Source organism: Apostichopus japonicus, chromosome 16 (assembly GCF_037975245.1).
Source record: "Apostichopus japonicus isolate 1M-3 chromosome 16, ASM3797524v1, whole genome shotgun sequence".
Taxonomy (NCBI): Eukaryota; Metazoa; Echinodermata; class Holothuroidea; order Aspidochirotida; family Stichopodidae; genus Apostichopus; species Apostichopus japonicus.
The window spans coordinates 7,221,554-7,235,978 of record NC_092576.1 but is presented as its reverse complement, the minus strand read 5'-3'; the positions used below and the strand labels follow the sequence as shown (position 1 = coordinate 7,235,978).

The window sequence follows — 14,425 nt, the reverse complement described above, 5'->3', positions numbered from 1 at the left end:
AGCTAACATAAAATATTCTGAAAGCAGCCCTCATGACGACCACGCCTAAATTGGCAAGTTACGCTTAAAAAACACTGTTAGCATTACTTAATAGTTTATTTAATCACATAACACCACATAAAATAGCAAAAGCCCGTCAAAATGTTACTTTTGCGAGAGATATGCTAACTGTATCATGTGCTTACTTCAGTGCTTACTTCAGATATTTTCATTGTCTCACAATGCTCATAGAAATGAATTGATAATGATCACAACGTTGGGAAATGCGAACGTCCAATGTAGCATATTCCATATAATTGTCCCATTGACTAACAAACTAAATCATAAAAAGGTACTGTATAGGTAGGGTAGAAAACTCCATAAAATTGCCCCATTGACTAACACAGTAAATCATAAAAAGGTATTGTATAGGGCAGCATACTCCATATAACTTCCCCATTGACCAACACACTTAATCATAAAAAGATACTGTGTAGGGTAGCATACTATATATAATTGCGCCATGAACTAACATTTTAAATCATAAAAAGGTTCTGTATAGGGTGGAACACTACATATAATTGCGCCATTGACTAACACACTAAATCATAAAAGGTACTGTACTGCATAGGGTAGCACACTCCGTATCATTGTCCTATTCACTTATAGACTAAATCGTCAAATTTATGTGGTTTTAAAGTCCTAAAAAAATTTCACTAGCTTAACCCTACCCATCACTGGATAGCTGACACGTTGGCCATTCATGGAACTTTCAAGTTTCCGTATAATGACAATAAAGATCTCTCCACTATGAGAGTCTGAAGTTTAGGTCACTTTAACAAACCTCTTTACACAGTAGTAAACAGTTGTCATACGCTACTCCTGGGAGGCTTTGAGTGGTCTAATTGACTCAATTTTTGCACCACGTGTATATCCATTTGTGTACTCTGACATTGAAACAATTAAGAACAAACATATTTTATTTGATAACATATCAAAAAAGATGGGATGAACTATGCGGTTGCTTTTCGGCAGTTTTCCTAATAGGGAACACCTCGGGCGGATCAATATATACTCTATATGGAGTATGTCATCTTAAAAAGTGAAAGTAATCGTAATTCACAAAGCTATCCGGCATCGATAAGGCATAAACAATTCTAGCTTATTGTTTTGTTATCTCTTGGGTAGAATGAACGTGTTTTAGAACAACTGACCAAGTGTGGCAATGATTTTCAAAAATGATTTGCAATATGAACATTTTTATCGATTTTGATTTGAAGCAGGAACGAAGCAAACACGAAATGAACGGCACTTCTGTCAATACTAGCTTTAACAAGTTTTGTCTATAATATTAAACAAACATTTCATCTGAAACTTTCCATAAAAAAACTGAAAAATGAGGTTTAGTTCGCCTGTGGATATTGTTATTTTGATAACAGTATTTTATTGTCTACTTGAAGGATGTCTTGCTACTACTGAGGTGGGAATACTTACCAGCTCAGTGACATTACAGTGTGGGCGCGAGGCAGCGAAAAAGTTTACTTGGAAGCATAATGGCGAGATAATATCCAATAAAACAGCTTTTGACCAAACTATAAAGATATGGGAGAACAATTCTCTTTGGATCGCAACCATCAACCATCAACATGAAGGAAAGTATACTTGCTCAAATGAAGCTGGAAAAGAGAAAAGAAGATATCTCTTGAAGATTGCAGGTTTTTATTCAAACTTGCTATTTTAATACTCGATTGCATATCGTACTTTTAACGCATTTTATCCAATAAGTAAGAGTAACGTCATGTATCAGTAGGAATGAAGGTGGTTTACTTTAAAACATAGAAAATATCTAGATAAGGTGCGATTGTGTATCGGCTCTAACTCTGTAGTTGCGAAGTAATTTGAATCTTTTCTTCTCCTTGATATTAAATTATCTGTCAAAAAACCGAGTTACGTTCGAACTAGACAGTTAGTATGATGTATTCAAATAATGATGTGCCAATAAAAGTAAAATAACGTTGCATCAATCGTTTCCTTATAATTACTCAAACACAGAAATAAATCTTCAACCAATAGAATTAAAGATCAACGGACTCGATGCAAATGGTGATATACTTGTGGCCAGGAACACCCAAATTACGGTTACTTGCAAAGCAGCAATAAGTGGATTTACTGGTTATGACGGACTTAATTGGATAATAAATATTACAGGTCGCAATATACAAAAGCAGTGTCCTTTCACTGATTCATGTGCTCGCCTTGTGACTCATCATAATAGTTCTGCATCTACAACTGTTGCATCATTCTCAATCCTCCATACTCCGATGAATGAGAGGGAAACCATCTCATGTAGAGTCAGATACAAAACATTCCAAAAAAATACTCAAAGGACCTTAAAGACCTCTGGTAAGTCATATTTATTGCTTTGTGTTATTTCAGTGTAACGTTGGTTTTCTTTTACTTGATTATGTTTTTAATATCCAAATATCCTTGCATGTGGCCATTAGGTTTCTTCTATTTAATTGTCACATTATGTTTTAGATTGTTGCCTGGTCCTTTTGTATCTACAGTGATTGAATTGCTAGTCTAAATGAAATAATCACAGAACTATTAATGAACGAATACTAATCCTATTCCTAAAATTAAGCCTGAAACATCGCAATAAGATATATGTATGGTAAAAGACATGCACATTTTATGAATGGCAACAGACAAATTATTGATAAAATAAACAAATTTCATTTGTCTAATTTGTCAAAGAAAAGAGAGTTATTAAACGTTGGAACTAGACAGTTGCTATGATGTGTTCAAATAATGATGCGTATAGATGATAGAAAAATAACTTTGCTTGGGGCAAACAGTATTACGTTACATCAATCGTTTCCTTATATTTACTCAAACACAGAAATAAATCTTCAACCAATAGAAGTAAAGATCAACGGACTTGATGCAAATGGTGATATACTTGTGGCCAGGAACACCCAGATTAAGGTTACTTGCAAAGCAGCCATACCTAGATTTACTGATCATGCCGGACTTAATTTGATAATCAGTATTACAGATGGTAATATATCTACACAGTGTGCTCTCAATGACTCATGCGCTAGCCTTATGATTCAAAATAATAATTCTTTTCCAACTGTTGCATCATTCACGATTCCCCATATTCCGAAGAAAGAGAGGGAAAATATCTCATGTAGAGTCAGATACAAAACATTCCAAACACATACTCAAAGGACCATAAAGACTTTTGGTAAGTCATATTTATTGCTTTGCGGTATTTCAATGGAACGTTGGTTTCTTGTTCTTTATCATGTTTTAATATCCAAATATCCATGAATGTGGCCATTAAGTTTATTTTGTTTCTTCTATTTTAATATCACATTGTGTTTTAGATTGTTGCCTGGTCCTTTTGTATCTACAATGATTGCATTACTAGTCGAAATCAAATAATCACAGAGCTATTCATGAACGAATACTAATCCTATTCCTAAAGTTAAGCTTGAAACATCGCAGTAAGATATGTGTATGGTAACAGACAAACACATTTTATGAATGTCAACTGACAAATCATTGATCAAATATACGCATTTAATTTGTCTAATTTGTCCAAAAAGCGAGTTATAAAACGTTGGAACTAGACAGTTCATATGATGTATTCAAATAATGATGCGCAGATGATAGAAAAATAACTTTGCCTGGGGCAACCAATTTTACGTTACATCAATTTTTTCCTTATATTTACTCAAACACAGAAATAAATCTTCAACCAATAGAAGTAAAGATCAACGGACTTGATGCGATTGGTGATATACTTGTGGCCAGAAACACCCAGATTAAGGTTACTTGCGAAGCAGCCATACGTGGATTTACTGGTTATAACAGACTTAATTGGATGATAAGTGTTACAAATCGTAATGTACTAAAACAGTGTGCTTTCACTGATTCATGTGCTAGCCTTATGACTCATCATAATAGTTCTTCATCTACAACTGTTGCATCATTCTCAATCCTCCATACTCCGACGAAAGAGAGGGAAACCATCTCATGTACAGTCAGATACAAAACATACCAAACACATACTCAAAGGACCATAAAAACCTTTGGTAAGTCATATTTAATGCTTTGTGGTATTTCAATGGAACGTTGGTTTTCTTGTACTTTATTATGTTTTTAATATCCAAATACCCATGCATATGGTCATTAGGTTTCTTCTATTTTAATGTCACATTATGTTTTAGATTATTGCCTGGTCCTACTGTATCTTTAATGATTGCAATACTAGTCTAAAAAATAATTACATGCAGGGCTATTCATGAAGGAATACTATTCCTGAGTCACGACTAAAGTTTAGGAGCACGCCAAATCGTGGAAATCTTTACAATAGTAAACGGGACAGATGTTGTTGCAGAAGTTATGGTTTCTAAGAATAAGGAGGTTAATATAACTTGCACTTCAAGCATTATGGAACTAACGGACTGTAATATACTTCTTTAGAGAATCAGTGGTACTTAATGAAGCTAGTTGTTCTGAAAATATAATAAAGTCGATCAAAGTTTTTGCTTAGCTCTCAATCGGAGACAATATGATTACGATATTTTTCTCAGAACCCGTATTTTTATGATCTATATAATACTGATAGCAGTATTTCATAGCAAGTCGAATAACTAATGAAGACATTAATATATCAGGCACATTTCAGATCAATGTTGGGAATTACACGTGCTGCTTGTATTATGTTAAATATACGTTTACCTACTTGATGTAGAAGTTTGTATAATAGACGCAAAACAGTTTCATTATATTAGTTTTAATTTTAACAATTAAAAACAATCATTTTTTTCCATTTATAATCAGGATAATGATTGATGAGAGTTTTACTTTAATATCTCTTCTCATAAACATTTTCATCAACAATAAACAAAACAGATAAGAAGTACTATGCAATAAAATATATCTGCGCTGCAGATTAAGTTCTTATATATAAGAGGCTATAGCCGAATAGATAGTGAACGATAATGGTGCCTTCACCGTAATATCACAAATTTTACTGATTTTGCTAAGACGGTGGGTCTTTTACAACATCTTTTTTTAACTGATTTTTGCAGAGCCGGAACAAAAGCCAAAGGCGTCTATCACTTACATCTATTTCCTTCTTGCGGTTGTTGTGATTTTATTTTGTTGTGTACCAGCACTTTGGAAGATCAACGCTGGTAAGTTTTTGTTTGCCTGACTTTTACAAAGAATCTGTAAAATCATGTTACGTTGTAAATCTTTAAAAATGAGGAGAAATCATCTACTTATTGATTATAATTGCACGTATTCAAATAAAGACATCGTTGACGCAGTTGACCTGTTGACATGTACTAGCCAAGTAATATCTTCATTTTATATACTAAAAATGCAAATCAACATTAAAAATGTTACACTGAGTTGTGTCGTGACTTTAATATCAGCAGAATGCATAAAGTGGTTTTGTAAGGGACGAAACTTTGATATAATTTAAAATACTTTCACACTGATATGTATATTTTAATTTTTCTATCTTTCAATATATCAACTATATAACATAAACATGTGATGAGTGTAATTCATCCAATAGAAAAATTACACAAATTATTTTATCTGTTACTCTGTAAGTGGTTTCTTTCTGCAGCACGTCGATGTAAAAACTTCACGAGGTAAGTATTTATTGTTACATTTGATATTAATCAAAATCAACATAAATATTAAAAAGGAGTACTAGCATTCCAGACTGATCCCATCCGAAATACTCATAAGAACAATTGTAATGGGCAACTGTCGGAATCACAACTGTTTAAGAATCTTGATACTGAAATTGGGAGAACACGTGTAGTTGTTTCCATATGAATTTTCTGACAAATTCTGGCATATCAGTATTTCTGATTCGATGAAAACGATTCTGTTTGTATCGTACTTCTGTTGTCTCCATTTCCACGCACGATTTGATTTTTATAAATTAAAATATTTGTTCACTTAACTTATTGTTAAATTTCATATGTATATGTGTTACTTTTAACCTTTTCTATTTATTTTCATACTTGATTTTGCTACAATTATGTCAGTCCATCTTAACTTGAAAAAATTAGAATTTGCTCTTAATTGTCTGCAGAGAACTGACACTAAAAAAGTACACAATCATCATAGTGTTTTTTTTTTCTCAAAACAGAGAAAGTTCCTTCAAATATTTTTCTGATGTAGGCTTGAACACGAACTACTTAAAGTCATTGAAGACTCGCTCCAAACCGCTAGCCGCCATGTGAAAAAGTTAACTTTCCGTTGCTTGCAAGTGAAGTTTTTGTCCAGACAGTAATGAAACGTGATACCTTGTTATCTTTTATCTAGAACTGAGATCAGGGAGCTCCATAGCAACTTCCTGCTGAGATGTCCATCGCTGATATGTACACTGTGTTATGGGTATTGACCGTAGCTGCATGTTGTGACTGTACACTAGTGTATAATTACTGATCGTAGCAAGCTGTGTGTGTATTAGCTGGGATCGATGGTGGTGTTTAACACTTCTCTTACACCTCAGTCAAAACTAGGTCAGATTACCGGTATGAGACGTTATCTGTGCGCGAGTCTTCACACTCTTTAAGTGAACTAACGGATTAGTAAGTTTGTACTACCAGCAAGATAACGTTCTTGGTTTATAAACCGTGTCATCAAAACGTATATCATGTGGCTTACATGTGACATAGGTATTTTTCATATTGTAAATTTTTCTTCTACTTCTAGATATAAAGCCTCATCAACAGAAAGTCATCCAACACACTTAGCGATGGCAACGAGATGTCTTCCTCCTCTTCAGTCAAACAATACTGAGTCAGTTATGTTAGGTAACCATGAGAGGTCAAATAAATTCTTCATTTAGTATGTTCATATGTTAAGATAAGGTCTTTAGTTACGCGCGATAACGAAATTGAAACCATATTCGCAGTTAGCATATTTTGTTTATTTAGCGAGGAAGTCTTCTGTTCGTTTGACACAAACTTGTTTAAGTTTTAATTATGCGTGCTTCAATTATTCATCATGTGATTGAAACTGAAAAGATTGAATAAGTGTTGACAGATGCAAATACTTTAAGAGTTAGATGTTCCGTGAATCACTGAATTACTCACGGAATTAATCGTTAATGATCAACTTCGTTAACAACAACACAGCACAAAGAGTACTCGACAGGCGTGATTAATTCTTTGTATGTTGCACCAAGCGAAATGCCTATTTCTATTCTTGAATGCATACAAAAGACTGGCGAAAGCGAAAATACCTGTAACACCAAACAGTTATAACTGAAATGACAGTTATTTGTCTGTTTAAGCGTTAAACTTGCATGATGAAAAGCATGCTCTTCCTCATGACGTCATGATGTATGCACAGTGTAAAATCATCATGTAACCACCTTTCATATCTTAATGATACTTTTGCCATCATTTTTCCTGTCTAACAAGAAGAAAACATTCCGGGGGTTAGTGACCAATGTGACGAAAAAGAAAACAACTATTTGAGTGTCAGTGATGTTAAACTAGATTTCCAGCTTCCGAGTAATGGACCCATGACGTACTGGAAGGCTACTGTCACGTGTTCTGAAATATCTGTCACAGACGTTATTGCGAAGTCTGTATCAGGTGACAGATTATTTAAATTATAGGTCAATTCCCTAATCTAAAGGTAGACTATGTCGCCAGAAATCACTATTCTATGTGTCGCTTCCATGTGTTACCTAATGTATTCCTTCTTTCATATTTTGCATTTAATGATGAACGAGCTGCACGACTCGTATAATTCGAGAAATAAGTATTTATCCAATGTCACTAAATATTTCATGGTGATGACTTTACAATGGTTGTTGCAATGAAGTGTTACATTTTGCAATTTATAAATAATGTTTATTGGTTTTCATTACTTTAAGTATCCATAAGCTGCTTGATTGGGAATGTTCGTGAATAATTTTATATGAATTTGTTTTGGACAGAATGCGCTCGCATGAGAGATCTTTTCAATTTTCGAGAAATAGCAAAGGCGATCATGACACTACCAAAACATGACAACATCGTAGAATTAATAGGGGCATCACTGGAGGATGGTGAGTACAGATACATAAAGTGCCATACACATATTTTGGTAGTGTTCACCTGAAGTAACTATTCACTATATAAACCGATGTTGGTACACACCAAACTAAATATGTACTTGGATATAATTACAGTAAGTGGAGATTCGGTCGTTGTCCTTTCAATATTTGTAGTTATTGTAAACTGTATAATAATCTTTATTAGGTAAGTTTTAAGTGTCAAACAATCGTCATCATTTTATTGAAAATTCAAAGGGTTTTTGTCCGTTTACGTCTAACATAGTGATACTTAACTTACGTTTACGCACATTATTACACTACTGTGAGAAATTCTGATGCTGATCGGAACTGACTCGTAGAGACAACAGGCTAGCAAGCATTCAATAAGCTTTGAAGTAGATACAATTGTACTTTATCTAGTAAAGTGTGAATTGTGTTTTATTATTTTCATCTTTAATTGTTGTGGCTATGCAGCAGCCAATAGCCTTACTTCAGATATCAATAGTAAAGTTTACCAATTCTGCAATTGAATGAGCATAGTGTGAAGTTCGGAAACATAATCGATGTGACCAGATATTAATTTAAGTCTAAGATTATATTATGTGAACGCAATAATCATTTTTTGGATAATTACTGTATCTACTTTTTTACCCATTGTAGTGCCTTATTTTATTTACCAAGAGTACATTGAACGTGGAACACTTAAAGATTACATGTTGAGGCATTGCAAAACAACGACTAATGACGATTCTCTTGAACTGGAAGTACCAGACCAGGAGAAAAACTTACAACTGACTCAATTTGCTGTTGATATTTGTGAAGGAATGTTCTTTCTCGCCCAGCAAAATGTAAGTAGTTGCTCCACTATTTATTTATTTGAAGTCACTGGTAATTTTGTTGGCTCAATAAGAAATCCCTTTTCATCGAGCCACAATCTGTAAAGTTGTCTTGATTACATTATTCACACGTCAGTATACAGTGCGTGTGGTTTGGTATATATCTTCTTCTAACAACGACACCACGTATGTGTAATCACCGCATTGCACGTAATCATTAACTTATTATTTATTATTTTCTTTTTTCTCTTGGTAAAGCAGTTTCGACATCCGGGACTCTCTGCAAGGAAAGTTCTTCTAACTCCTGCAGGGAAATGCAAGTTGTATGACTTTTGTCCTGTTGACGTGGCAGTAGATTCAATAAATCAAATATTACAAAAGGTAAGTAAAAATAAGTTAACTTGTGCAATGGTGCCTTGCAGTTTAAAGAACGGTACTTGTTAATGTAATGAGAATAGCTTCTGCAAACTAAGTAAAGAACATACATGCTCGAAAGGAATCTAACGAAACGTAAACAAAGAATTCCACACTAACTTGCAAAGGTATCAAGTTTCTCATACTTATTATTTGTGGTTTTAACACTAATCTTCATAAAATACTTATTGTCTTGTAGAAAATTCCACCGACAGCATGGTTGGCTCCAGAGACAATTTTCATTGGCCATTACGTGGAAAAGTCAGACGTCTGGAGTTTTGGTGTTGTCTTGTGGGAAATCTATTCTCAAGGTAATAATTTCACCTATGACTGTACATTTCCATGCACGTATATATGTATTGTTTACGTTATGACTCGTGCATAGTTACTGAAATGAAACTATCAGTCCAAAACTACACCACGAATAGAAATAAACTAGCATGGAATGGTCGTCGTGGCTAGAATAAATCATGTTTTAAGTATTGAGCAACAATCGAATTTCAATATTGAGTTCATTCCCTGCAGCAATATATATATATATATATATATATATATATATATATATATATATATATATATAATATATGCAAGTAAGCGTTCATTAAGCAAATGAAAGTCAACATTAACGATAAAAGTAATGCTGTAGAGCTCTCCTACATATCAACCAACTATCTTAATTTATTTTTAGTTTGTGTGAATATTACAGAATTTAAATATATGATTTGGAAATTGGTGAGAAAGGAAATTAAGAAAATGTCTGAACGTTCTCTCATTAGGTGAAATTCCATACGGAGGACTAACGTGTGCAGAAATAGAAAGTAAATTGAGACAAAAACAGTACTGTGAACAACCCTTGACGTGTCCTGGAGGAATGTAAGTAGTATTTACTTATTTAACTGCTTAACTAGTCGGTAATGTAACTGAAAACACTGAACAGAAATCCCTGAAATATGAATCTGCTTTTGCGATTATCGTAGGTTGTTAATTTGCTATGAACTTTTTATCGAAAATATGATTCATTATAGACAGCAACATTTATCCGGAAATACTACACTTAAAAACACTGTGATCAACATTTTATTGCTTCTTTCCAACTTAGCTTTTCGACTATGTTATCAATATGGAATCCTCTGGTAGATGAGCGCCCTTCATTTCGAACTCTACGGTCTAATCTGCATGCTTTCCTGAATGATATGACCAAGGTAAGAAAAGTTTGAAATTATGTTTATTAATTTGATATGTAATACCAATTAACTGACAAATGATGTCTTATTAAATATTGCGGCATTCGTATGTCAGTAAAGTAAAGCATCAGGTATAAACTGGTCTATACATTTTATCTGATTTTAATTTATTATAGTTTATTTTATATGTTCCTAGATTTCCAAGTTATTACTCACCGAATACACACAGAGAACACAGTTACTACTGTAAATCTTGAAGCTTTATACCAAAGTAAACACTGGATCGTGCTGACAATCGGTGGCATGTTCTATGAGGATTACATTAAGAACTGAAAAAATGTGTAATTCTAACAACTCCAGTTGTTGGGATTTGCTGGAATTTCACATATCCGCAGTTCTTAATGTAAACCTAACAGCACATGCTACCGATGGTTGGTTTAAGATTTACAGCAGTTACTGTAATCTCTGCGAGTCGGTTGGATCACTAACTTAAACATTCAGAGAACCGGTGCTTTAATTTATTGCTTTAAGACAACGATGATGTATCTATGCAATTTAAACTTCTCTTTTTGAAACGTTACATATTTTGATGTTGAAATTTTCACATAATCTTCACGTTTTAGCCAAATGATGATAATGATGATAATGATGATGAGGACATTGCTGCAGACGAACCGAGATATGCGAGCTTGGAAAAGGATTCGTTAGGTGGTGACTACATTGAGCACATAATGTAAGCACTATTACTGAATATTGTCAAGTTAATGGACATAATTTATTATAACTGATCCATAGCTATAAATAAAACTATTTCGTCAGACACTCTGATAATATACGACCTACGTCATAGGACCTACGTCATACGACCTACGTCATACTACCTACGTCACTACCTACGATTAAACATAAGCAAAGTTATAGAAGAATATGACTGAATATTAATAATTTTTTAAGGGTTAAACGTAGTTCATTATTACTTTAAGACGCTTTCATCATTGCAAATCACCACACTCATGCACTTAATTAAGGAACGACAAAATAAAATACCAAATTTATTACATATATTTATTACAATCTTGAAAAGTTGGGAACATTTTTACCAAACTTTGGTACCCTAGTAACCAACCAACGTTGCCTACAGTTTAAGCCCCAGAACAAGGTGCCGAGATTCTTGACCAAGTTATCTCTTTTTTGCAAATAACATATGTAAATTGCCTGTAATTTGATTGGATACTTACGTACACAGTGTCGGGTAAATTATTAGCCATCTGATTTTATTATATTAATATTAATTTTGCTGGGAATTTGTCCATTTCCTTATCGGGTTTACTCTCGTGGGATGTTTAAAGACGAAACCCCTGTTTCAAAATTTAACAACAAAACTTTATTGAAAACACCAATACTTATTGAATAAGATTTCACAAGAAGGTTGGAATTAAAAAGAGTTAAATAATAAAGCGTAATCTTAATTCTTTAAATAAAATGCTTGCTAATCAGAATAGAAACCATATCTTATAGATATATTTTGACAGAACTGATAAAGAGGAGCCTACTCAGCAAGTATGAATGGCCAATTAATATTATGTTAATTAATATGAAATTAACTTGAGTACTTTCAAGTGTTATGTATTTCGCTCTATCTCTCTCCTCTGTAATGACATGTAATTTTATTAACTAATAGCAGGCCGGTTGAGATCTCCTGGGTATCTCATCGTGTTATTTTAATATTTAGATGAACAGATAGAAGTTTTTCTTTATTAATTTTGAAGTGTAATAAGGAAAAATTGTATATATACTCCAAGCTAACATTGCAGATGCCTCTTCAAATTGTTTCATTTTGATAGAAGATAGTTTGACTTTGTAAGAGTAAAAGTTAGATATTGAATGAACTGTATCAATGATTGAAAACTGTTATCATTTTTAATGATTACTTCTCGAGTTCTTTTCGTTTCAGGTTGGATTTAATGTGTTTGTTTTTAGGTATTTTAATGAGGTGTTGTACGCTGTCATTGAGGATGTCATTTTAAAGTAGATCGAGAAATATTATCTCAAATAATTTTTCAAATAAGCCGAAACAGCTATAATGCCGTATTTATACTAATTGTATTTATCTGTTTTCTTTATGTGTAGTCACGTTGTTAATTCGCCTGCATATAGAACTCCACTAATTAAAAATTTGACTACTAAATTAATCAGGTCTACAGTGTTATTTTTAGCACAAAGTATTATACAAAACTATTGGCACATTGTATATCGAAACAAAAATGTGTCTCAGAGCGGCTTGGTTTATGATTCATTCATCAATTCGCTTACACGATATGACACAGAAAAGCTCTTTTCGTAATTTCAGAAGATGAGGATAGCAGAAGATATTTTCATCAAACCGAAGTCAATGAAGAGGATATCCATAGCACGATTCCATCGTTTAGTATAAAATCTTTATATTATAGGATTGATAAATATGTGCCTACGACATACAGTACTGTAGAAGTAGTTTCATATTACGCACGAACACGAATTAAAAACGCAATTATTCGGTGCAAGTAAGATTTTACTAAACAACAATTCAATGGCGTGCGCAATGTGGTGTGGTATCCCCCAACGTCCATCGTCCCTTGGCTGATTATTAAAATAAAATTGTCATGTTTTTTTGGGGGGGGGATTGCGGACTCCTAACGCTCGCCCCCTCCCTCTTTGGGAATCACCTTCAACGAACCAAGGGCAACACCCCTCCTGTATAAAACCCATTCGTTCGTTTCACACCTTTCTGTTAAACTTCAGCCCCAACCTACATAAATATGGGTATTTGGAATTTGCCCCCCCCCCCCCCTCCACCCGCCCAAAAAACCCGCACACACCTTTTCAGTTACATGCTGGCCATTTCGAGAATCCCCAACCCGTCTTCCTAATACTGCCCTGTATAAACGTTATGACTGCAACTATTTACTTTATCAGACTGGATGAAATTGTGATTTATCAATACAATTACCTCAAAATATATAAGTGTTCTACAATTTGATGAAAAGTTAGGCCCTTTCATTATTACAGACTCGCGACCTCACTTAAACGATGGAAACGTGCCTGATGATTTCCGTAGGGGAAATCCCTAATCTCCTACTTCTATCAACTTAATTTAAAATTAAACTGTAAACTGAACACGTTCAACCAGGTTAGAATATAGACGACCTCTACTTACGATAAATCATGATGAGACCTTACGATAAAATAATACAGATTTGATAAGTCTCCGGGGATGGAAATTTCAAACTGTTGTAATTGGTTGGATCAAGATCACTCCAAAATCTAATACTACGCAATAGTACATCACACATGGGAGGTCCTCAGGTAAGCTCCGCCTACATGCGTGTAGAGAGTCTATGAATCAAATATGATTGGTTTGCAGGAAGATGTAGATTTAGACCACGTCATCCGATTCTCATGGCTTTATCAACGAAAACCTGGTAACGGTGATTACGCGTTGAGTTAAAACTGATGTGTGTTATAATATCTTAACATGTGTAACTGCTGACAGGTCTAACTTGTGTTACGGTTTCAAAACACACTTTAGTTTATACTGATTAACGGTTGGTCTCTTATTCACAGTATACAAACTGATCAAGCCGTGTACATTGGGTGCACAGTAGCATCTGCTGACTGGTCTAACATGTATTATGGTGTTATAACATACTTCAGTTTATACTGATTAACGTTTGTCTCTTATTCACAGTATACAAATATGATCAAGCCATGTACATTGGGTACACAGTGGCATATACTAACATGTGTTTCGGTTTTAGAAATACTTTATTTTATACTGATTAACGGTTGTCTCTTGTTATTATGTATAAACTGAGTAAGCCATGTACTTTGGGTGATTAAGTCAACAATAATTTCTTAACTTGAGAACCTGCAGCAGGGTA

At 33.9% G+C, this 14,425-nt stretch overlaps 1 protein-coding gene across 7 annotated transcripts in view; it reads left to right on the top strand.

Annotated features, from left to right (window-relative positions):
• Positions 1–963: 963 nt before the first annotated feature.
• Positions 964–14,425, top strand: part of LOC139982603 (uncharacterized) — a 41,017-nt gene continuing 27,555 nt past the window's right edge. For 3 of the 7 annotated variants that reach the window (XR_011798210.1, XM_071995546.1, XM_071995543.1), the window contains exons 1-12: positions 964–1,694; positions 2,032–2,382; positions 2,882–3,229; positions 3,732–4,082; positions 5,085–5,189; positions 5,633–5,657; positions 6,736–6,836; positions 7,449–7,625; positions 7,973–8,083; positions 8,732–8,919; positions 9,166–9,288; positions 9,521–9,632. Coding sequence is in view for 6 of the 7 variants with exons in the window: in XM_071995546.1 (XP_071851647.1) it covers positions 1,376–1,694; positions 2,032–2,382; positions 2,882–3,229; positions 3,732–4,082; positions 5,085–5,189; positions 5,633–5,657; positions 6,736–6,836; positions 7,449–7,625; positions 7,973–8,083; positions 8,732–8,919; positions 9,166–9,288; positions 9,521–9,632 (2,311 nt within the window). In the remaining variant the exon portion in view is untranslated. Of the gene's footprint in view, positions 1,695–2,031; positions 2,383–2,881; positions 3,230–3,731; positions 4,083–5,084; positions 5,190–5,632; positions 5,658–6,735; positions 6,837–7,448; positions 7,626–7,972; positions 8,084–8,731; positions 8,920–9,165; positions 9,289–9,520; positions 9,633–10,097; positions 10,195–10,420; positions 10,524–11,128; positions 12,710–14,425 lie in introns of those variants that run through there. The other 4 variants (XM_071995547.1, XM_071995545.1, XM_071995544.1 and 1 more) reach the window with 4 other exon arrangements.